The 25,728-nt window shown below is 34.2% G+C and overlaps 1 protein-coding gene across 2 annotated transcripts; it reads left to right on the top strand.

Moving 5' to 3' along the window:
- The first annotated feature begins 87 nt into the window (after positions 1–87).
- On the top strand, positions 88–25,702 carry LOC144969068 (SEC14-like protein 2). Of its 2 annotated transcripts, none has more exons than XM_078908077.1 (13): positions 88–184; positions 5,529–5,653; positions 7,184–7,262; positions 8,191–8,234; positions 9,126–9,282; positions 10,426–10,520; positions 13,585–13,660; positions 14,896–14,976; positions 15,638–15,721; positions 16,330–16,436; positions 17,750–17,892; positions 19,062–19,228; positions 20,572–25,702. In XM_078908077.1, the coding sequence occupies exons 2-13, from the start codon at positions 5,600–5,602 to the stop codon at positions 20,919–20,921; spliced, it is 1,437 nt and encodes a 478-aa protein (XP_078764203.1). In that variant the 5' UTR covers positions 88–184; positions 5,529–5,599; the 3' UTR covers positions 20,922–25,702. The 2 variants fall into 2 exon arrangements, with proteins under 2 accessions (XP_078764203.1, XP_078764204.1); XM_078908078.1 differs by having other exon boundaries at positions 112–364; positions 20,572–21,977.
- The last annotated feature ends 26 nt before the right edge of the window (positions 25,703–25,728 follow it).

Here is a 25,728-nt window from a genome sequence, read left to right as displayed (position 1 = left end):
TCTCTCTCTCTCTCTCTCTCTCTCTCTCTCTCTCGTATATTTTGGTTGATTAGCTCAATAATAATCTGGCTAAAACCTGCTGGCAACACTAGGCCCAGGTGAAAGTTCAATGGAGCAGAGTTCTCGTTCGTTGTTGAGGATTCGCGACTCGAGTGGGTAAACAAGAGGAATTTTGTGATCAATGGTAATTTTATGTTATGTTTCGTCCACCTTCCATGATCACTCAAAATGGTTTGATGATGTGAAAAGAAAGTGCAACTGTAATCGAATTGACTTCAAATTTTTATTGAGTTGTTGGCGCTCTGGGCTCTGACTCTGTACCACTGAACTGTCACAGTCACTGTCACTGTCATATTCATCAGCAGTGAGTAGCCAGAACGTCTCTTACTCTTGTATTAGTATACTGTAGGTATTTCCTGGTAAAGTGGTATATTCAACAACAGAGCACTGTGCAACGGATTCTAGTAATAGTTCAGTTATAATTTTTTAATAATTTTATTCGAGCTGCATATATACAGTTCAAATAAATGATAAAAATTTAAACAAGGCCGAAGGCTGCCTCTATTTCTATTTCTATTCTCATGTCCTAATCCTGGATGCATTTAAAATTTAGACTGGATGGCTTGAGATATGGGAATCATGTTGGAAATCTGTATACGGGAGTTAATCTCTCTCTCTTTCTCTCTCTCTCTCTCTCTCTCTCTCTCTCTCTCTCTCTCGCATATTGTCACATAAAGATTATGATGCTCTTCTGAAGTGTTTTCAGCATAAAGCAACTTAATAATATTGTCACAAAATCTACCCCAATCACAATCGCGCCCCCGATCCATCGATCTATCACTGATCGCTCAGGAAAATAGGACCAGCTGGATTTTCGACCGACCGTCCGTCACCAGTCTTTCCCCCCCTCCACTCCCTCCTCAGGTGTTTTAAAAAAATTGTCAAAGCGCCAATTAAAAAAAAAAAAAAAACGAAATATGTGACAAAGACTTTTTTGTTTTAAATAAAAAAAAAAACAAGGAAAAAATACGAAATATGCGGCAAAGACATTCGGAAGGCAAAAATATGTGGCCGCGTATATTATGCGTAACTAGCCGTGCCATTTTCCTGGAGGGACAGCAATATACATCCCTTATCATCTATTACCTATACTATAAATGTGAATGTGTACATCCCATTCTGATTATCATCCCCTTCCGCCCCCCCCCCCAAAATAAAATTTAAAAAAATTTCCACCATCCAAGTGCGGGCGCGACTTTTTCTCTTTGATCTCATATCATGGTTTCCCCTACACCCCCTTAACCACTGCGTAATGGAGCCACCTGACTACTCATGATCAGGCCTTTCGGGAACATTATTTTACCTTCAATGCAAATTCTATTTTGTGGTTTTAAAATTCGATTGCATGTTGTCTGCGCTTGTTTTATATATATATATACACAGCATCCACAATAAATAGTATGGATTGCGTGTATACACAACAGAGGTGCATGAAAATGATCTATTGAGACACACAGTCAACAGAGGTGCATGAAATCACTATAATAAAATTAAAGGTTTATTATGATTACCCTAAATTGTGCCTGATTTAAATAATTTAATTTAGTGCCATATTTTGATTTTTACAACATGATTTATGGTGGCTTATTTTGCTCTGCTGATGGAGCCCAAAAATGATTGTCCTACAACTACAAATTTTTCGCAAAAGTAGCAGGTCTGCTGTAGAGGCAAACCCTAAAAGACAACACAAGGTCAAGTCTGCATGCAATTTTAATGAAGACTTTCCTTCAATTTTGAATTATCACTGTTCAACTTCAACAATGTCCGTCAGTGCACAAGACCAAGTATCAATTCTTATCAGAGTTTGGTAGGGAAATTTATGTAAATTAGTAAACCAACATTTTCTCCTTACTACGCATTCAACACCAGGGTCCTGTTTTCTATCCGTTTCATTCACTGAGCATGCTTGCCATCATTAGACCACAATAGTAAACAAGATGAACAAGGCCACTCTTCCAATTTGTAAAATATTATTAAAATTGTCATACTCAAGCCATGTTTTTCTCATATGGATTACTGGGTTTAAGTCACTGGTGTTTACCTTAGTTACCTCTTTATTCTCTATAAAATACACTCTGACTCTGAGAGCATAGCTATTTTTGTTATTGCAGAGGTTTCTATATACTATAATGAATGCAGTGGTGACGGCTAACAATTCACTCAATTGATTAAGTTTTGTTTAGTATTGAATTAGTTTAAAACAGCCTCATGAATTGACTACAATTGCCAGGCGTTTATGACTTTCCCACCGTAAACAAAACAATTTTTGTCATACAAAATGGCACGCAATAATAGCTTTTATATAGGAACAAATACAAGACTCAAGACAGATCACCATCAACAGGAACACTTACATTTTAAATGAATCTCACTACATAGTTACTGTTGTTTGCAACCAAATTTACATAGGCTTCAATTAAACAATTTGAAAATTCTTTCTTTGGACAACTACAATGATAAAAGCAATGATACCAATATATATCCTTTATCCACATCACATAATCAACCTCACACCACGATGAAAACTAACACCGTTGCAATTCGTTAGTTTATTATTGCATTTTAAAAAGGACATAATATGTACAATATTGGTAGTGTAATATATGTATTAACTATTCTTTAAAAATATTTGCTAAAAATATTGATTTTTTAATCGAAATGAGGGAAAATATATTTAACCAGAGCCTCGTTTGTTTGTTCTCCAGACAAAAAGAGTTATATCCGGGTAACACAGTTAGTCAGCTGATCTGCCCACAAAATATCGGGCTTCTTCTATGATATCACCTGACATTATTTCATTTTAATTTTTTATTAACACTTTTAGTGATTTTAATAATCTCTGTGTTTTGGGGCCATGTTAGAAAAGAATTGAAGACAAAAAAGGGGGAAAAAATCTCTACTTTAGTTCTGTTGTGCGGCATTTATAAAAAATTCTTAAATTATCATGGGCATATTGAGTGATATTATTCAATGAAATAATCCCTTTTCGCTGAATGAATGGGTATCTAAGCGAAATAGGCAGATGAAATTTGATAATCACCACTGAGAAACCTTAAAATTTTATGGTAATGCAGAACCTCATGTATGTAATAGGCACAATATTTTTTCTTCCTTTTTCCTTTAATTTATGTTTTGGTCTTCAGCTGTTTCTTGGTCATATTCCTCTTTTCCCTTGCAAAGTTCTTATTAGAACCTGTTCATTTGACTGCTTTATTGAGTAATTTCAATTAGTGCAGTGGCCAGATCTTTGTATATTCAGTAAAATGGTTATAGACTGAATCATTTTTAAAATGAAGTTGGATAGATTTAGAACATGTAAAACAGTCTTTTTAAAATTTTTTTCTGCAATTGATGATTTACATAAATGGTTGAAAAAAAATGCTGATAACGATAATGCATTGTTTGATATGGCTGTAATATTGCTTTGTAAAAGTTTGCCAAGCACCTTTGAAGACCTTATTTTATCAATAATGTCAAATGAAACAATTTGCACAAGTAATTGTCTACCAAGCAATGTTTATGTCTTACTTTGATCATTGAAAAGTACTTTGTAAATAAACTGTTTATCAGCCAAAGTAGTTGCAAGCAATTGTTTTTAGCTTAGAAAAGAGGAGAAACCCAAGCGCATTGAACTTAAGATTTTAATTAATACATTGTCATTCACAGACTTTCTCTTTTAACATTAACTTATTGTGTTTAAAATCTCAAAGTGTGTTAGATAACTTGATAGACATTCACAAAGACCTCACTTTTCTTTCTTTCTTTCTATCTTTTTTTTTTTTTTTGTCTAAAACATTGCACACAAGGTTTGTATATTTATTGCACAATAAACTTAATTACGAATAAAAATCCCAATAGTTTTATTGGTTGTTGTGCTAGTCTTGCTAGACTCGATTGGTCCTTGGATGAATTGGGTATTTTTTACATTTTTGACAACTCAGCTCAGCGTGATCTGAATCTTTTTGATTATTCTAATATTTTACTTTCTACTGATCCTGAAATACATAAGAGTGTCACAAGTGTTGTTAAAGAACTATTAACAAACAGTGATCACTTTCACACCTAAAATTGGCGTTTTAATGTGAATATTGTTATTTTTCCTATAAAAGATAGTGACATAGCTTTGTACTTTGTACTTATTGCCACTCATTCCATGACTGGCCATGTCATGTGACTTTCTTATACAAGATAAAACAATGTACTTTTCTCTCATTGATGCCACAGCTGGGATTAAGGAAGACTTCGTGTGAATATTTAAGTGAGCTGTTACAATCTGTATTTTTAAAAATAGCCCTTAATGTAAAGATTGTAGCGGGCCTTACTATCAGCATCACGCAAACACTTATACACACTTATTATGCAACATCAACACACACACACACACACACACACACTCTCTCTCTCTCTCTCTCTCTCTTTCTCTCTCTCTCTCTTTTTCTCTCTCTCTCTCTCTCTCTCTCTCTCTCTCTCTTTCTCTCTCTCTCACTCACTCTCAAAAGAAACAAGAATCAAACTAAAACCATGTCAGCAATTTTTAATATGCCAACTGAATACACTTAAATGACTTTTAACCAGGCTAAAGTATAGTCAACATTGAACTCTACAACTACACGAGTCCCACAGCAGGTGTGGAGAACTGCATTGATTTATTCATTCATAACTTTTGTTGAATAATAACAGTGTGAATGTTATTGTTACCATTTATGAAATGTGCTGTCAAATAAAGATTTGACATGATCTTTTTTGTTTTTCTTCTTTTGTTTTCATGGTAATATTGAGATTAAAAGAGATAATTAGTATAAACTAAACAATATAAAAATATGGAAATATGTACGGGTGGGGGGTGGGGGAGTGTTGGTAAAAACCCAGTCAACCGTAAAATAATAACATTATAATAAAGGAGTGAAAATGCATAAATTACAAGGGCCCCATCCTGAGGCTATGGTAATTGTTGTTGATTTGCGTTTGAGTTCAATAATCTTTTTGTGTTTCTATGTATCCTTTTTGTTATTGTGAGATGCATCTAAAGGATATCTGTGTGGTGGAATAGAAAGTAAAAAGTGTGATTACAAAAAAAATATATATGTATATAATTGCGTTTGTTATTTCGTTGGTGCTCTATATGTATAGAAATATACACTAAATCTTCATTTTTTAAGAATGATATGTTTTTAATAATAAAATCGTGGGGTTAATACAATAATTATCTCAAGATACACAGGACATTGTAAACCTGGTTGATATCATAGTCAAGATGAATCGAAATGCAGGCTCCTATATTCTAGAACAACTAAATAGTTTCTTTCAGATGTGGCATAGATAGGACAATTACCGTGTAATGATGACTATCTGCATTATGTAGGTCATATATTATTTTATATTACTACATTATCATAAGTTTAAAAATGTAGACTTCAGTATTTGATTTCCAATTAGGAATAACCTGGAAATGTTTTATTGACTTTCAGCTGTAGACACTAATTTAGTTTTTGAGAAAGGCGACCTTGTTTATCTCAAGTATTGAAACTGGAACTTCACCATGAGTGGACAAGTTGGAAATCTCAGCAACAAGCAAGCTGCAACACTTGTTGAGGTAACTACAGCCCAGGCTTTTATCATAACCGCAGAATGATAAGATTCAATTCCTTACAAATCTTGTTTAATTCACTTCCATCTGCAAATCGAACCCATAGCAGTCGTTTTGCAATGTTGGCTTGTTTGAAGCCTGAAACTATAATAACCCATTGTCAGGGTAGAGGAAAGATTTGCTTAAAATAGAAAATTTATTGAAAGCTTATTAAAGTGTCACGACTCCCGTGTCATGGCTTAGCTTGGTTACTTTTTCTGTATGTTTGTTACAAGATGCTGGTTACCCAGCAACATTTTATTTACTTCACATAATTTTGTTGTTATCTTTGGTTCGTTTACAACAACCCTCTCTTGAGGTAAGAGATATGTTTTTGTGGACCTTTGGGTGTTTTGCTGGTCTTGATACAACCATAAGCTTGTGGTTGTCAGTTTTCTGGGTTAATATGGGATCTCTCTCTCTCTCTCTCTCTCTCTCTCTCTCTCTCTCTCTCTCTCTCTCTCTCTCTCTCTCTCTCTCTCGCGTTCCCCTGTCCTCCCCCTCCTACATACAAGAGTACATTGAACTGCCAATATACCTATCAATAGTTTTTGAAGTAGTCCTTCAGAGCCATTCGGCCCATGGAGCCTGATTTTATTCCGGTTTCTATATCGTGAAACGGACAATAGCAATTGCTTGCTATCCTTTGGATAGGACACTAGTCTATTGCAAAGTACTTTCCACCAAATCTAACAGACTCAGCTACCCATTCACTACTGGGTGGACAGGGTGGTCAGAAAACAATCTCGACTGCACCCGGGATGGATCTCGGTCCCTTTGTGTGTGAAGCGAGTGCTCTACCAACTGAACTGTCGGGACCCTGATAGTTCTAATGATTACTTCTTTTTTTCCACCTTTTATGTGTCATCAATTAACATTGGTACGAAAATATATTTCTAATGGTGGATTACATTTAAATTGAATCAAATAAGTATGTATGAACATTTATATAGGTCATTTCCTCGATGCACTTCACAATGGTTCATTTATTCCCTGGGCGCGCCATATGGAACCATATTTCCATTTCATATAGTACCAGTTGCCTGTTCAGCATCGTTTTTGTACTAAGACTCTTACAATATCAGTCAAGGCCAATGGTGCTCAGTCACACCTGAGTCGAGTGTGTCAAGTGCCTTACCTAAGAACACAATATGAGCCTTTTTTCCATTTCATTCCTTTAATAGACACTTGGACTGAGTTCAAATAGTAAAGTTCTATTTTAGATTTATTGTTATTTTCCCTTTCATGTCTTCTACCATCTTCACATTACACTGCATTGCACAGCAATATGGTCGTTGCTGGTCCATACCCAAAGGCACTGAGCTCGGCTGGGGTTATTCTAGTCTTCTCTTAGATTAAACCCAAAAGACAAACAAAGGGAATTACGTATATTAATAATGAAAACAAATCGTGAGGCCATTAGTCAGTCTTTTACTAACTTTCTATCATATTGGACAGTAATGCTAATCCATCATTTCACCCCCTTTTTTTCTACAGTTTAGAGAGAATATCAAAGATATTTTACAAGAGAGACCAAAATATGATGATGATCATTACTTGCTTCGCTGGCTACGAGGTATGGTAGATATTGATTGAATTGGTGCAGATTTAACTATTATCACTTTCCTGCTTCCAAACTTCAAACATTGAAAACTTATAAGGTTTTAAAATATAATAATAATAATAATAATAATAATAATAATAATAATAATAATAATAATAATAATAGATCTTTATTGTCCATAAATATGGCAATTTGTCATTAAGTTACACTTGTTATAACGTTAAACGATAACTGTAACATTGAACAGATATTTCACTCCTACTTATTTTCTCTCTCTCTCTCTATTTCTCTCTCTCTCTCTCTATGAATCTATATGAATCTCTAGATTCTCCTCTTCTTGCTCTTCTTTCCTCCACCCCTACCTTCACCTCATTCCTTTTGACATTGTTTGAGAGAGAATGAGAGGGCTCTCCTTCAGACCGGAAGGTTCATGAATCGAGTCCTGCTCTGAACATGGCATAGTTGAATACTGGGTAAATGCTCTTTACTCAGATTCTATCACCGTACTCAGGTGTAAAATGATTGCCTGGCCATTAACAGCCTTCTTTGTCTCTGTCTGAAAAAATTGTAATATTACCTAACAAGTGTCATGTCTCGTCCTGTATTTTAAGCATCAGATTCTATCACTGTACTCAGGTGTAAAATGAGTACCTGGCCGTTAAGAGCCTTTTTTGTCTCTGAAAAAATTGTAATATTACCTAACAAGTGTCATGTCTCGTCCTGTATGTTAATTGTTGCTTTTGTCTAGGGAGCCCTTATAAAGCTCTTTGAGCATGTTAAGGGGATATTGTGATATATAACTGTTCCAAGTTTTTAATATTATTATTCTTATTATTATTAGTAAATGCTGTTGTAAATTTTTTTCACCATATTATATTTTCTCCTTCATATAGCATGTAATTCATCATTTTATATAAAGATTCATCATTTTTATTTACAGCCAGGAACTTTGATTTAAAGAAATCGGAGACAATGATAAGAAATGTGAGTAATTGGAGCAATGTAGAAATTGTCCTCTCCAGAGCAGGGATTTTACCTTTTTAAAAGTATAAAAGGATACAGTCTTCACTGTTTTTAAGTTATAAGAATAAGTGTTGTTTATGTGTGGTTTCTTAAATACAGCTTATAAAATTTGTTTTACAATTTGAGGTCATATATTTATTTTCTTATTCTTTTTAGCCTTCTTCTCTGGCAGTGCATTGAATGCTGATGTGTACTTATTTGCAGGTCTGATAATTCGAATTGTCATGGGCTCCTTATGGAAATACTCTCAAATCATAACAAAATATTGTTCTTTACAACAATGTTAAATCAGACCCATAATTGCGTTCGGTTATTTGGCCTGCTAATTATGTTAACCTAGGTTCATTAAAGTCTTTAGAGGAATAAGCAATATTGTGATAATACGACCTTTGCAAATCTCTAACCTTAACATTTTTTTTTTATCAATATCTTTTTCTTGACTTGTGACGGGTTTTAACTTTGGTAACAACAAGAGATGAAGTTAGTAGGAAAGTGCCAGAAGACAATAGAGAATTTTTAAAAATTTTCGCGGTGGTGATGGGGGTTTGAACCAGCGACCTTATTGGTACGACAACTCCGCCTGGTCGGTGAGAGCGTGACTCTACCGTATGGGCTATCCACGATTGTGGCATATGGTAGAGTTGCGCTCTCACCAACCAGGTGGAGTTGTCGTACCAATAAGGTCGCGGGTTCAAACCCCATCACCGCCGCGAAATTTTTTTTTTTATTCTATTGTCTTCTGGCACTTTCCTACTCACTTCATCTCTTGTTGTTACCAACATAAAGTGCCTGCTCCACTCACTTTTCTGGGTTTTAACTTTATAGCTTTAAATAAAACCTTTTTTATCTCAGAACATTGCCTGGCGTAAAGCTAATGGAGTGGATACAATCCTCAAAGACTTTGAACCCCCGGAGGTCATGAAGAAATATTTTTGTGGAAGTTTGTGTGGTGAAGATAAAGAGGGATCATTAGTTTTTCTTGACTTATTTGGGCTCACAGACATGAAAGGTAGGACTGATTGTCAAATTTCTGAAGTTGAATGTTCTACAAGGCATGAATTAACATTAAATAGCAATTAAGCAACTTTCTTTGAATTTTAAAGCATCACTAAAACGTTGTTTTGGTAACTTAAAGGTGATGGATGGGTTTGACTGTTATATCAAAATGTAAATGTAAAGATGATTTAGCATCCATACCCATCCTTGATAATCAGATACGCTTTACAGGTACACGTCATTAATTTATTATTCCATTCATTCATTCGATCATCACTGGTGAGCAAAGTCAGTGAAGAGTTTTCCTAATATCAACAGCATCTGTGAATTAACACTCCTGAAGAGGTGGGAAATAGGCAAAATTTAGCTTTTTTGTTTCGAATTTCTTTGTCTCATTTATATTTGATTGAAAAAATTTAGATTTTGATTTAGTTTTGAAAAAGAAGAACTAGAGGTTGTTTGGGAAGGCATATTATGTCGGGTGCAATGAATTTTAAAACTCAGTCTGATAGGCTTAATACTGAATAGACTGCAAACTTTATCAGTTTTGCAAGTAGCCGGTATACAAGCATAAGGTTACTAAAATATCAAAAAGTTTTTTTTTCAAATTTACCAATGGTTTTTCCCACCAAGACAGGCTAGGAATGTCGTCAAACTGAAGAACAGGCTTTTTATTACTGTAATAATTTGTCATAGCTGACATATTTTGATACTTTTTATTACTGTAATAATTTGTCATAGCTGACGACATATTTTGATACTTTTTATTACTGTAATAATTTGTCATAGCTGACGACATATTTTGATACTTTTTATTACTGTAATAATTTGTCATAGCTGACGACATATTTTGATACTTTTTATTACTGTAATAATTTGTCATAGCTGACGACATATTTTGATACTTTTTATTACTGTAATAATTTGTCATAGCTGACATATTTTGATACTTTTTTTTACTGTAATAATTTGTCATAGCTGACATATTTTGATACTTTTTGTTACTGTAATAATTTGTCCTAGCTGACGACATATTTTGATACTTTTTATTACTGTAATAATTTGTCATAGCTGACGACATATTTTGATACTTTTTGTTACTGTAATAATTTGTCATAGAAGACGACATATTTTGATACTTTTTATCTGGCTGCAGGTATCTTGATGTCCTTACGAAAGCAAGATGTTATTCGAAGTCGAATTTGGTTGTTGGAGGTTATTTATCAAAAATTTGAAGAGAAAACAAAGGAGGTGAGTATATTAGTTTTATCTCATTTAAAATTGCTTTCGTTGCATAATAACATGCCACTGAAATAACGCCATAAAGGATTATTAACAAATGTAGAATTGGTTGCTGAGCAAGGATTAATGTCCAGCAGTGGGGAATCAGCAAAGTGGCAAATATAGAGGTATAATGATTAACTCTTTAAGATTCAACCAGACAAAAATCGACAACGGGCAAATATTCATGGGTGGGGTAGTCAAGACTGGCCTCAGTAAGTAAAATCCAATCGTTGTGAAGGAAATGACAGGCCTGTCACTGTCGCAGGATGTTTTCAACTTTGATTTTTATAAATTTGCCGACAGAAAAGAAAATATGTCGTAGAAATTGCGATTTGGATCCTATTTTATTTATGGGTGCAAATCATTGACATTGCACTTTGTTTGTTAAAAATCTGAAAAAAATTACGACTTTTGTGATGAAAAATGACTTTGATGACAATTATTGTAAACTTTAAAAAAATATTACGAATAATTTATAACTCCCTTATTTGTGGGGTGATTTTGTCATTCGTGTTATCAATTTTATTGTAATAAAGAGATAGGAACTTCAGTTATTTTTTCTGATGCGAAATTATTACTTTTTATTTTAGCTATTTTTAGCAACTTTTTTATTTATCAGCCGATTTTCTTGATTTTTCTATCATTGTTTATATCTCAATGGGACGAGGTCAGTGATATACTTTGTTTGTTTCTAATGTAACTAGAATATAATTTTGGCTTTTTTTACCTATCAACCGTGCATGGATGATATATTCATCAATGCGGTGATTGTGACACAACTATCCGATGACCGTCTTGCAATGCTTCAGCGATGACTCAATGCATAGTTAACAGCTGTTGACACGTGAGCTGTCAGAATGACCAATCGTTGAATGGTCAAGATGCTCAATAGAGAGTATGCAGTAAAGACTAAGGGAGTTAATTTTTGACATTTTACACAGTTTAGTCCCTTGCTTGGTGACCAATCCTTTCAACACAATGGACACTGTGTCGAAAAAACGCAACAGAGAAAAAATTGAATGTATGAAAGAGATTGTTCCATATGACATAAAATCGGAAAACTGGACAAAGACTTATCAAGACTTATCCTCCAATCACGTACCATCATATCTCTATCTATCTTTCGCTATCTATTTATCTATCTATCTATCTATTAATATTATTATTATTATTATTATTATTATTATTATTATTAATAATAATATTAATATTTATGTGACCTTCCGCCTCGAAATGGGGGGGGGGGGGGGGGAAGAGAGAGTGTGCTTGTATGTGCATTGTAGAGGTAGGAGCTAATATAGAATAAAGATATAAATATGTGTGTGTGTGTGTTTGTATGTGTGAAAGAAACGGGAACGAAGAAGAAGAAGAGACACGAGGGAGACAAAGAGAGCGAGACTGGTAGATAAAGAAAGAGTGAAAAGGAGGGAGGGGGTGGAGCAAAGAATAGGTAGGGGTAGTATAAGAAAGCCATTCATTTCAAAAGAAGTCAAAATCAATCAATGGGAAACATATTGACCAATGAGATTGCTATTTTAAAAATGGGACTGGTCAAATCATTTGTTGCATTGTTTCCATGTTGAGTCAGATGACAGCTTGAAGAGGAGGGGGTGGGGCTTAATTTGTAATGACTTACATGAAATCATATAATTGAATCTTGTTTGAGCTGCAACCTCGAGTTATTTAGGATTAAGACCTGCCACTAGTTATCCCAACCCTTTGTAGTCAATTGTTAGCGATTAAACTCTCCTCCCCTTTTTTTTTTGGGTTCACCCACATTGTTTATTGTCTCAAAAGACCCCACCCTCCTTCCACTATACAATGAATACACAATAAAACGAATCTCTCTCTCTCTCTCTCTCTCTCTCTCTCTCTCTCTCTCTCTCTCTTTCTCTCTCTCTCTCTCTTTTAAAAAAAAAAAATCTCTCTCCATCTATCTCTCTCGCTCTCTGTTTGTCACTGACTCTCTCTCTCTCTCTCTCTCTCTCTCTCTCTCTCTCTCTCTCTCTCTCTCTCTCTCTCTCTCTCTCTTTCTCTCTCTCTCTCTCTCTCTCTTTTAAAAAAAAAATATCTCTCTCCATCTATCTCTCTCGCTCTCTGTTTGTCACTGACTCTCTCTCTCTCTCTCTCTCTCTCTCTCTCTCTCTCTCTCTCTCTCTCTCTCTTTCTCTCTCTCTCTCTTTAAAAAAAAAATTATCTTTCTCCATCTATCTCTCTCGCTCTCTGTTTGTCACTGACTCTCTCTCTCTCTCTCTCTCTCTCTCTCTCTCTCTCTCTCTCTCTCTCTCTCTCTCCATAGAGAGGTAGCAACAAGACAATAACAATTGGCTGTGGCAATATCAAACCTAATTGTAATGTTAACCATATATAGTGAGATGAATCAAATGCGAGTACGGTTTGTCCCCTTGTCTAAAAATTAATAACAAACAGAGGAATAATGTCAATTGAATTACATATCGTGAGAGTTCTATTATAAGCAAAGCAAATAAGGATGACACAGGAGCTCAGTGTTTAAGTTGCTTGCCTTTTGATGAAGGTTCCAAGTGAAATGAGGATTTTGCAAAGACATCAGTTGATTCTGATATTATTGAAGTCTTGTTTCACTTCATAAACTAAACTTATAAATAATTTCTTTATACCTACTTCGAGTAACAAAAGTTTTCTCTTGTCTACAAAATGACATACTTAAATACCTTATCACTCTTTGATTTAATGCAATTCTTTCAGGCCATGTTAATGTCATGTCTATTTAGTATAACTCAAAAAATTAAAGTTAAATTAAATATTCTTTTGTGATTCACTCGACAAATAATTTTGTATTTTTCTTCGTCTGATTTTATGAGCAATTTTTTCTTCTGATATTAGACTTCATCCTGTTGAGTAGTTCACCTCTAGAAACTTCTAGAATACAATCCACTCCAATATTTGAGTAAAAATGAGCAGTAATTTTGAACAATGCCAAAATCTTAAATACCATTTACAGTTAATAAGGAAAAAAACACAATCTATTTTAAACATTTCTCTCTCACAGTTGGGGAAACGAATTGACCAGGTGGTGGTTATATTTGATCTGGACAAATTTGGTGTGAAAAATTTATGGAAACCGGGTAAGTATAGAATTGTTGATTTCTTATTTTTCAGTGAATCTCTAAATTTTTTCTTGATAAAAACAAAGGACTGTACATAATCCAGCAGATTGAGGTAAACCAGGCATTGGCTTTATAGGGAATGAGATTAGTGGAAGAGTAGCGTCCATTGATTGGACGTCACCCATAGTCTGTGACGTCACCGGCGGAAAAGTTATTAGAGAGAGAACGTCATGTTGGTTGTGAGCATGCGTCTCTCGTCCTCGCTTCCGGTGAGACACTTCAAAACCAAATTGACGTTCTCTCTGTAAGGTGACGTCCAATCAAGGGATGCTACTCTTCCACTAATCTCATTCCCTATTGTAGTGTTGCAAATTGAGTAATAGGGGCAAAATTTCTTTTTCAATTTAAATGTGACATTCCGACAGTGGGGCTGAAACCTGGGTCTCCTATATGGGAGTGCATTGCCTCATCCACTTGGCCATATCACCCTCACCCCCTCACACACACACCTCATTATTCATGCTAGTTTTTTTATGATTGATCCTCATACTTAAAACTTCGAAACAATACCTGTTTAGAATAAGCGATAACATGCTCTACACTTTTATAAAGTATGACAACATTGCCATTTTAAGATTCTGACATAAACCTATTTATGCAAATGTGTCAGTTGTACAATCGGCAAAAATGAAGGGATTGATGTTTCTTATCTTATTGTCAAAATCTGAAAAAGTGTGAATGAGTCAGTGCCAGATAAAACAGAAAAGCAAAATTTAAGAAAAAATCAACCTGCCTTGACTGTGGATCGCACCACAACGGCTACCCAATAGTCAGGAGGATTTAGACCGTAATGCCTAAGGTCTTCACAAAGGGTCACCTCTGTGGTGTAAAGGTAGCATGTCTGACTGATATTCAAGGAGATCTCAGGTTTCATCCCCATTCGAGGCAAGTTGGTTTTTAGGGATGTGTTTTTTTTCCCTTGTAATTTTCTTTTTCAGATATTTATCACTTTTTCAGATATTTATCTTATACCATTGCCTACTTCCTAATTTGTCACTTATTGTCAAAAGCACCGTTTTGAGGACATGCAGGGCAAATTAAGTTATTTAAATGTATAAATGTAATTCAATTCATTTCACTTGTTTTCATTAACCCAATATAATGTTGTAAGAGATTAAAATAAAATGCACATGACTAAATTAGTTGTTGGAATTCTAGCATAATCATAAACGTTTATTGCTTTTGTTTCTCAGGTGTCGATGTTTTCACGGAAATTATTTCCATATGTGAGAGTAATTATCCAGAAACATTGAAGAAAGCCTTTGTTGTGAATGGTAAGGGTTTGGATTATTCATGTTTAAGGGTTGTTTTTAAAAAAATCAGTGATGACTTTCTGCTATTGGAATTGTTTGTATTTACCAGTGAGAGAGATAATATCTCTTAGGAAATAGAATTGTTGCAGTCATAATGATCTCAATTAGATTGTGAGTTGATATAACTATCATTAGATAACAGGATGCTCAACAGTGCTCAGGTAGACCAGTTTAATGATCTAGAAAAATGAAAATTTCGACAGAAATTTTAAATATGGCATCCACATAAAGATTGTTTTAACTTTAGAACAACAAAATCCTAATAGCTGGGATTTATCCCATTTTTGTAGCCTGAAATAGATGGTATAAATTATTTGATTCCTTCTAAATAGGAAGTTTGTCTGTCAGAGATCACGTTTTTACCAGATGTTATATATTAGACCCATCTTCACCCATCTGCTCTATGGACAATGTGGCCTGGAAAAATTCCATACATATCATGAAGCTGAATAAGTCTTTTTTTTTTTTGTTTCTTGCTTGCCTTTGGCATAGGATGTAGTTGATGAGTTAACGTACTTAAAAACGTAATTTTTTCCGTCAAATGTTGATAATTTTTTACTTTTTTTCAGTCCAGTTCCTTGGCTCTGATTGTAAGTTTATATTTTCTTCTCACTCTTCACAGCTCCAAGGATTTTTCCTGTTGCATACAGTATCGTTAAACCTTTTCTGAGTGAGGAGACACATCGGAAAGTCACAATTTGTGGAAGTGAGTGAAAGCTTATCAAAGCAATCATGTATGTACATTAATATTGAAATACATACCATTTGTATGTTCGAATAAACTTCTCTATGTGGTCCCTTTGAATACAATTTCCAAAAGTAATGCAGATAAGTCGATATTTTAAAATATATCTGAGTGTGAAATTTGTCTTTGAATCTATAAAATAACCCAGTCGTCTTCAAGATAACCCTGGACTAATCTTGCTTTTTAAAAAAAGGAGATGCCAATGACCAGCTCAAATCGAGTTCTAAGGCTGTTATTGGAATGCTTTTCTACTCAATCATACGGTCTTTACATATTTATGCACTAATTGGCTTCAAATAACATTTAATGTCTTATCAACTTACAACACACAAGGAGAGATTGCTTTTGAAAAGAAGCTGGCTCTCTGATTTATGATGCATATAAAGATAATTTCTGCTAAATAGATACAGATACCATAAATAGGACCTCAAAAGTGTATATGTAACACGCCCAAATGAGTTATTTATAGGTTTATCATTGCTAATGCTCACTGGTTTTTCCTTAAGTGAGAAAAGAACATACTGTTCTAAATCTTGTCTTTATTGAATTTCTTCCCTCTTCACTTACAGGCAACTATAAGGATGTTTTACTCGAGTACATTGAACCAGATCAGCTTCCTAAACATTGGGGTGGGACCATGGTCGATCCAGATGGTAATCCCAGGTGCCCTTCAATGGTGAGTTCATTCTCAACCACCACCACCACTACCATCATCGTCATTGTTATCAGTTAATTTAGATAGGGTAATCTTTGAGTAGATGGGAAAGAAAGTATTCAATTGACAATTAGTGGGAAAGAGGAAAAAGGGGTTAATTTAGATAGGGTAATCTTTGAGTAGATGGGAAAGAAAGTATTCAATTGACAATTAGTGGGAAAGAGGAAAAAGGGGTTAATTTAGATAGGGTAATCTTTGAGTAGATGGGAAAGAAAGTATTCAATTTACAATTAGTGGGAAAGAGGAAAAGGGGGTTAATTTAGATAGGGTAATCTTTGAGTAGATGGGAAAGAAAGTATTCAATTTACAATTAGTGGGAAAGAGGAAAAAGGGGTTAATTTAGATAGGGTAATCTTTGAGTAGGTGGGAAAGAAAGTATTCAATTTACAATTAGTGGGAAAGAGGAAAAGGGGGTTAATTTAGATAGGGTAATCTTTGAGTAGGTGGGAAAGAAAGTATTCAATTTACAATTAGTGGGAAAGAGGAAAAGGGGGTTAATTTAGATAGGGTAATCTTTGAGTAGATGGGAAAGAAAGTATTCAATTTACAGTTAGTGGGAAAGAGGAAAAGGGGTTAATTTAGATAGGGTAATCTTTGAGTAGATGGGAAAGAAAGTATTCAATTTACAGTTAGTGGGAAAGAGGAAAAAGGGGTTAATTTAGATAGGGTAATCTTTGAGTAGATGGGAAAGAAAGTATTCAATTTACAATTAGTGGGAAAGAGGAAAAAAGGGAGGCCCGAAGACTAGAAGGATGGATGGCGTAAAGGGCGATATGGAAGGACTGGGCCTAGAGGAAGATGATGCAATGAACTGGGATGCATGAAGATATGGCATTTATTATGGCAACCCTGTAAAATGCGGGACAAGCTGAAAGAAGAATCTTTGAGTTATAACATTTTTCTGTAAATGCTATATAATCGCTATTAATTGCACAGTTTATTCCTAATAATGGTTTTTTTTTTTAATACTGCTCTTAATGCACCATTCAGACAATACATATGGGATAACATCATCTTGTATCTTAATGGTATAGATTAATGCTGCTGTAATGGCTCCTCAATTTAATTTATAAAGTTACAGGATATTTTTGAGAGTATGTTTTTAAAATATTTATTACACCAGAAATATTTAAGCTACACAAATTTTAAATTTCATTAAGGTTTTTTAATCAATTTACAAAAGCTGGTGATTAAATATAGAACCCCCCCTTCACTCCCCCATTGTTTAGGTAATGTCATAAATATTGTGATTTATTTTTCTATTTTTGAACCAGATAATACAAGGCGGACCAGTGCCAAAGGAATATTTTGGTAAAAACAGTCTGTCCGATTTGACTGGCTTTACACAAGCTTCCATTGGAAGGGGATCTTCATTGCAGCTTGACTTTAGAATTGAGAAATCTGGAAGTGCAATAAGGTTAAGGCTGTTTGCTTTTTTTTTTGTTTGTTGCCTTTTGTTTAAAATAATTAACAAAAAGAAGGGAATTCAAACCGGAACAGCAGGCACTTATGATAATAACAAGACATTAAGTAGTAGAGAAGTGCCAGAAGACAATAGAGAATAAAAACTTTATACATTGACAGAAATTAATCTTGGGACACGACTTCTTTGGCACTTCTGCCTGGCTTCCTTCTCGGAGCTAGATGGAGGGTGCCGTAGTCATCAGGTCTTGGGTCTGATTCACATATCACTACAAAATATTTTACTCTCTATTGTCTACTTTTGACACTTCTCTGCTCACTTCCTTTCCTCAAAACAGTAATATCTAATCTGATACAAGGAGAGCTGACAGATGTCTGCTGTTTGGATAAAGAAAACAGTTTGTAAAAAAATAATTTTTTTTTTTTTTTTTTGGTAGGGTTTTAAAATCTCAATTTACTGAATTGGACAATATGAGTAATTTCTGTAGTTATCAGATGTGTGTGTGTGTTGTGTGTGTGTGTGTGTGTGTGTGTGTGTGTGGTGAATTAATTTAATTCTTTTTTTTCCTTCTCAGTCACAATTTCCCTCTATAAAAACTTCTAGTTGACCACAAAACAATAATTTTTTAAAATGTCAAAATATAACAACACCCTTTATGAAAACTAGGAAATTAGTATTGATAATCGTGATAATACCTTGTCCACATTATGAAATGGACTTCAACAATAACTATGTTAGCATTTTTGGATCCAAAATTTAAAAGGCATTCATAAAATAATCTTATAACTCTTTAGTAAAAGACATACATCAGGCATGGTCCTGGTTCGTTTACCTTTTCCAGTTTCTGGCAGACAAAAGTGATCAAGAATTTTATATTTACCTTTTAGCTTTGAGAAAGTTTGCACTAAGGTATATTCTTTCCTTATAAGTTGATTCTTTTAGACTTATCATTACTGCCAATACATTTTGTTTTAAAAACGGCAGAAATGTGGTTTTATAAGACGATCTTATTGGAAATTGATAGATTTACGAAAATATAAATTTATGTCAATGGGTGTAGGAATCTGGAATTTGATTATTGTTTTGGGTTTTAATACTCATCTTTACAATACAGTATGTAGATGATGAAACATTTATTTCAAACAACAATCCTAACATACCAGATGGCAGTTCAAAACAGACGGATTTGACATTGGTTTTGGTGTTTTCTGTCGTACAAGTGACCATCGACAAAAAGTCAAAAACATGGACGCCATTATCCCCTCTCAAAGAGTCAACAGTCACATGATACCAGAGTATGGAATTGTACATTGCAAACACCCAGGAACATGTAAGTCTGTGTTTTGTATAATTTTCTTATGAAATTAAAAAAACTAATTTTATGGCCATTTTACTTTGTTGTAATGATTTGGATTTTTTTTTTCACTCCACTTTTCTTTAAAATGTTATTTCTGTCTATATGTTAAGAACATAAAGAGTTGAAACTGGAAAACCAAAAGAAAATGTGAGCTTTTATGAAGCGCAATAAATGAGCTTAAAGCTCTTTGCAGGGGCTCAAAGCTAAGAGCTTCACTTACCATATAGGATGAGGCATGAAGCTTTTAAAGCCCTATTACAATAGATGGTCTTTGCTGTTACCTGCCAGTAAAACAATTTGAATATCATTAACCAGTTAGGGAGCAGGTCCTGGTGTAGGAAACGATTTGAAAATAATGTCATATGAAACACGGCCAGACAAAGCAGAAATAAAAATGCAAGAAAAAAAAAACCATCCCAAAAAGTCAGTATGCCTCAGATTTTTTTTTCTTATCTCTCTCGCCTTCTACTGTCCACCCAGCAGCGAGTGGGTAGCTCGTTCTGTTAGGACTGGTGTAAAGTACTTTGCAATAGACTATCATCCTATCCAAAGAGTAGCAGACAATTGCTATTGTCCGTTTCACGCTATAGAAACTGGGATAAACTCAGACTCCATTAGCCTAATGGGTCTGAAGATTTCTTCTTGTTTAGCTTTTTTCCATACACATCTTGTCAGATCTTTATCATTGACCACAGGCAAACAGCCAAGAATCCTCCGGGCCGGGAAGGAAAGGGTGGTTTGTTGGTCGAGTTTTTAGTTGATTAAATCTGATGCAAAACTAATGAAGGATAGGACAATTACATTTATAACCTGTGTAAACAGACAGGTGCAGAGCAAGGACCATCAGAAAGATTGATAAGGAAAGGATCAGATGATTTAGAATGAAGTAATGAATTCACATATTAAAAAAATGAATCTGTGGACAGGCAAAATAATAATGAAGAATTAAGGAATGAGATATAAATAGCACTGAACAGACTGATGCAACCCATCAAAATGAGAAAACTACAGTTTGAGGGATGTATAAATGATATCTTAACTAGGAAGCAGCTTGTGTATAGCTCCTCATTGTCATTAACAGTATTAGCAAGTTAACAATTGCTTTTCCAAGCTACAACAATTGATGAACGATGAGGGAAAAAATGAAGATCTGTCCCCTGAGTCTTAGGACATGCTCATTTTCTTCCTCGTGGTTCATCGATTGTTGTAGGTTGGGAATGGAATCGTAAATTTGCTATTATCAATATCATCATCTTCACTCTGAATAACATCATCACCATTATTATCATTATCATCATCACCATCATCATCCCCAGATGTTGTGAGATTTGATAACACCTTTAGCTGGATGAGGACCAAAAAACTCTTCTACTCCATCGAAGTATTAGAATCTAAAGCACTGGATCTGGACAGCGCCAGTGAAGCTGTCTTGAACGAGAGGGACAACAATTCATCCACGTCAGACAATGGCAGTAACCAAGATGAAGTATGGACAACATTTACATCCGACGAGAACGTTGACAGTAGTGGCAATGTCAGGAATGGAGAAGGGAAGACAAATGAACATAAATCTTGTAGTGACGGTGATATGAAGGGATCTGACTCAACTCACTCTGCTTGTAGTCAGAATGGTAGTGATAGTTATTGTGCTGATAAAAGTCAATGATATATGTAGAAGGTTGTTGTTGATGTTATACAACTGTTGCTTTTATATCCAGCTGAAGAGGTATTCAGTGTTCTCATTACATTCAATCTCAAGAATTGTAATTATGTTGTAAAGCTCACATTTTCTTTTTTGTAACAGCATGTAAAGCTTGTTTTTATTTAACTGGCTAGAACTAGTGAACATTTGATTAATCAAAGCATACTATCAATATATAGCATGTAATGCATTGAGTTGGACATAAATAGCTATAGTCAACTAAGTTAAATATTATGAATCATTTAAATGGAGTTGACTCTAACTAAAGCAATAATTTTATTTTATTCTTTTTAAAATAAATAAAATTAACCAGTTAACTCCGTACTCTGTAAGAATTTGGCTAGAAAGCTCTTCTGGTCAAATGTTAAAAAAACGTGTGTTTCCAGATTAGGGTAGTGAAATGGTTAGATGTGCATTATTTGGCACACCTTTTCATCTCCCCCATGGTCTTCACAAGTTGTGTCAAACCAAATTTCCATTTGTGACTCACTGTATCAATCTGGTATTATTTTAGAGGGAAACAAATGTCAATATAATTAAATCAACAGTTGAAATGGTCAGAATTTTAATATTTCATTAAAAAAGAAAATTCAGTTCAAATTTTTTTTAATTGTCGTAATATGTTGCATATTTCTCAGAGTACACAGGGGTAATAGGAAATAAAAATAAGAATAAATGAATAAACAAATATTAGATCTTTACGATCTTTCTCCGACCTAAATTTCATTATTTTGCAATTTGGGAAACTATAGTCATAACTCTTCAATAAAGGACATAAATTAGTCCCAAGTTTTATCATTTGAATAATGGGTTAAATCTTTTGCATCTTAGTCATCCCGACATGATACTAGTTTGAGACTCTGATTTACATTTTCATTCAGTATGAATCACCAGCTAAATACCTTATTGTACTTTTGCTCCAGTAAACTTTTTGTCACTTCATAGTTAAGTAGAGGAATATTTCTTAGATTTGTCACATCAACATTATTACTCAATCTGACTGAGTCAGAAGAAGAAAAAGAACTCAAATATGAATCGATGCAAAATCATATTAATTTGTAAATATATTACTATTTGTTAAAAAAAAAATCATTTTCTCAAAACTTTCATTATTTCTTGCATGGCAAGGATTAAGTCAAAAATATAATGTCTTCTTCTTCTTCTTCTTCTTCTTCTTCTTCTTCTTCTTCTTCTTCTTCTTCTTCTTCTTCTTCTTCTTCTTCTTCTTCTTTTTCTTCTTCTTCTTCTTCTTGTAGACATTTCCACACCAGAGAGCTGTAACATTGATGCAATGAATCATGTCTCAATAAGCACAAGTCATTGGTCACATCGATTTCACAGCTCTTTTAGTGAAAAGGGTAAATATGGTGTCTGGTTGAAGTAAAATCAAACCTCACCTGTAAAGGGTTAAGAATTATTTTTTGTTTTTTTTTCACCTGAAAGTGAAAATGTTTTTGAAGATCTCAATATTGCTCTCTACCATGATAACATAGGTATGTTAATCTATAAACAATTTATAATCTGACTAAAGCAAGAATGATATTTTGGTCTTTCTAAATTCAACAAAAATAATTATTCTCACCTTCTCAGTGCGCTTCAGAATGGTTTAAATATAGATTTTATTACTGCTTCTCTTATCCTTATGTTTTTTTCTCCCTATCACAAACCCCCAGGAAGCTATTCAACCAGTAATCTCAATAGCCATTAATAAAGTACAGGACATAAAAAATAAAACCACTTTTGAATAAGACTCAAGGACTGTTATTGGCTTAAATTCTACTTCAATAGACAAGAATAAAAATTTACATGCATCAAAGCATGGAAATCTTTGCTTTTTTTTTTTATCCCTCTACTTTTTCTTTAATATTGCTTTCATCATTCAGAAATGTACAAAATGAGATGAAAATATTGCTGCCTGTAAGTGGGATAATATGAAGATGTAGTATGAGGAAGCTCAATGATGTGAAATTTAGACAGAAAGAAAGACCAAACATGGCCAATAGAATTTAGGGGTGAAATGGAAACTAAAACAAAAAAAAAAAAAATATTCAAAGTAACACTTGTTGATTTTTATTGTTATGCATCGTAAATAGCGTATACGAAGAATGACAGGAAGCCATCTGTTGCTGGTAAGACAATAAGTATTGCAAAATAAACAAAATGATGTAGTACAAATCTATACACGTCTCGAAACTCGATCTCAAATGATATAATGTCAAATGCTCATGTAGTAGAATTTAATGCATTCATGATACTGGGTGGGGATCCTGACCTCCCATAGCGGGCAGGGAGGTACATACTGTGTCTTCTATCCCCTTATATTTGTTATCCAACATGCGTTCTGTCTTTGTCTCGGAATGAGATTACTTGGTCTTGTCCTGGCACTGGCCGGAATCCTAGCTGGGAGGGAAACAGTCAAATGCATGGAGTTATTGTTTTGGGAGATGATATTTTTTTCCTTGTAAATCATCTCTCTGTTATGTATTATTATTTTTATTTTGAATGTATAATGTAAGCATTTGAGTGTGTTCCTCTTTGTTGGATTTTGTGCTGGACATGTGTGACATCCTTCTTCCCCTCTCTACATTCACAAATGTCTGTTTCTCATAAGATATGATGTTAGATCATCACATTGCAATTGTTTTTAAGTAAACATTGTAATAACCAAAGATAACAATTATTGATTGTAAGATATTAACCCTGTGATTTTTTGGGCAGGGATTTTGTGCTTATATCTGAATAGGAATTTTGAGAATTTTCAATTTAAAATTTGGTGATTGGCAGTGTAAGAAAAAAGATCTGAAACTGTGTATAGTGTGAGTGTTAACAGAGCGGGTGGTTGGATGGGAGCATCACCCTTGAATCATATACCTATGATGTTCGCATGGGTGTACGATCCGATAGTGATGTCGTTTCTTCTTCTCTTTACTAGCCTATCCTGCTTCTTTGGTTTGTGATTGTATTTTTGACAGGGGATATTTTTTTTCCTGTAAATCTTCTGCCTGTTTGTTCTTGGTTATTTATAATTTAGCTTATGATATCTTTAGGTTATGATTTTGATTGACATTTGTACTATTTTTGTTAGATTGCTTGTTTTTTTGTTTCAGCGGTCTCTCATATAACCTCAATTGTGTTGGAAGAGACCTAAAGCAACAAACAAACAAACAAAAAAAAAAGTGTTAACAGAAAGAAAATAACTTGAAAAAAAAAACTCCTTTTTTTCGAAGAAGACTGATTTATTCTATTTAAATTATTAATCTTTTTGTACATTTTTTACTCTGTTGCTGCATTATAAACACGATTTCAAATTCTTATTGTGTATCCTTAGACAAAGTATTAATATATTTATTATATTATATGTACTTTCTTACTGGATCGAATTTTAATCTTTCTTGAACAAGTCTCCTTTTTATTAAGACATTCTCTTTAGAGTGTCCTATGTCGTTTTCCTTTACTTCCTGATTTTATCATAAAATATTGCAAGCTCTCTTGACTCTTACCTTTCTAATAAATGCAGACAGTACCTGTCTGGGTGGGGTTCCTTACCTCCACAGTGGGCAGGGAGGTACATACCGTGTTTTCTATCCCCTTATATCTGTTTTCCAACTTGCTTTCTGTCTTTGTCTTGGAATGAGATTACTTGGTTTTGTCCCGACCCTGGTCGGAGTCCTGGCTGGGAGGGAAACAGTCGAATGCATAGTTATTGTTTTGGGAGATGATATTTTTTTCCTTGTAAATCATCTCTCTGTTATGTATTATTATATTTGTTATAATTTATAATGTAAGCATTTGAGTGTATTCCTCTTAGTGGGGGCCGTGCTTGTGTCCAGATGAGACTTATAGGTGATCTCAAACCAAGTAAATTGGTGGTATGCTATTGGAATCTACATCTGATCCCTATTTGTTCCCAGTTCCCCTATGTCTTACTTTTTCTTGGGTGCTTTAATTGTAATTCTAGAACTTTTTACCATCCCATTTTCTTCCTTTTTACTGGCGTTTACTGGCGCTGATATAACATAAATGCGTTGCAAGCGCTGTAAAACCCTTAAAAACAAAACAAAAACAAACATCAGTCCTTTCCATGAAGTTTTGTGTCCTGGTTCTGGAATGGGACCATTTGGTTTTGCATGGGCGCTGCCTGGAGTCTTTTGCTAGGAATAAGACACCGTCACATCATTTCCTTTTCCCTCTTTATGACCTGAAAGAGTCAAGGGTGTTGTATAGAAGCATAAAGCAGATAGTAATAACTGCTTGCTACCACTTGGATAGGATATCTTTTGCATGGAATTTTTTAAAGATTCCAGCTACTCTCAGTTATTGCTGGAGGGAGGGGGAGAGTGGGGCGGGCAGAGGCATCAGAAAAACAAACCTTGATTGAGCTCAATACTGGTCTATTTGCAAGTGATGAAGTGCGTTCTTTGCGAACTGAGCAACATGAAGGCTCAGAATGAGACAAATGATAACAAATTTTTAAAAAGTTTTTGTCACTGCCAAATACAGTTATCTTTTTATTTTTATTTGTTTTATTTGAAGGCATATCATGACAAATTTTAACAAATAACCAAATTTTTAGAATGCTCAATACAGACAAATTCACAATGTTTTAATTATTATTGTTGATTAAAATTTTTTTTTCCCCTGTGCTTTTCAATGTTGGCTTCATGTAAAAAAAACAACAAATGATTAATTCTTGAAATCAATTAATTTTATTGTAAGTAATAAATACTCAGTATTTTGTGTAAAAATCTCTTAATATGTTGTATTTTGTACA

Source organism: Berghia stephanieae, chromosome 3 (assembly GCF_034508935.2).
Source record: "Berghia stephanieae isolate SIO BIC M18660-M18661 chromosome 3, UCSD_Bste_1.3, whole genome shotgun sequence".
Taxonomy (NCBI): Eukaryota; Metazoa; Mollusca; class Gastropoda; order Nudibranchia; family Aeolidiidae; genus Berghia; species Berghia stephanieae.
The sequence above is the reverse complement of the archived record's forward strand: the minus strand, read 5'-3'. Positions and strand labels throughout refer to the sequence as shown.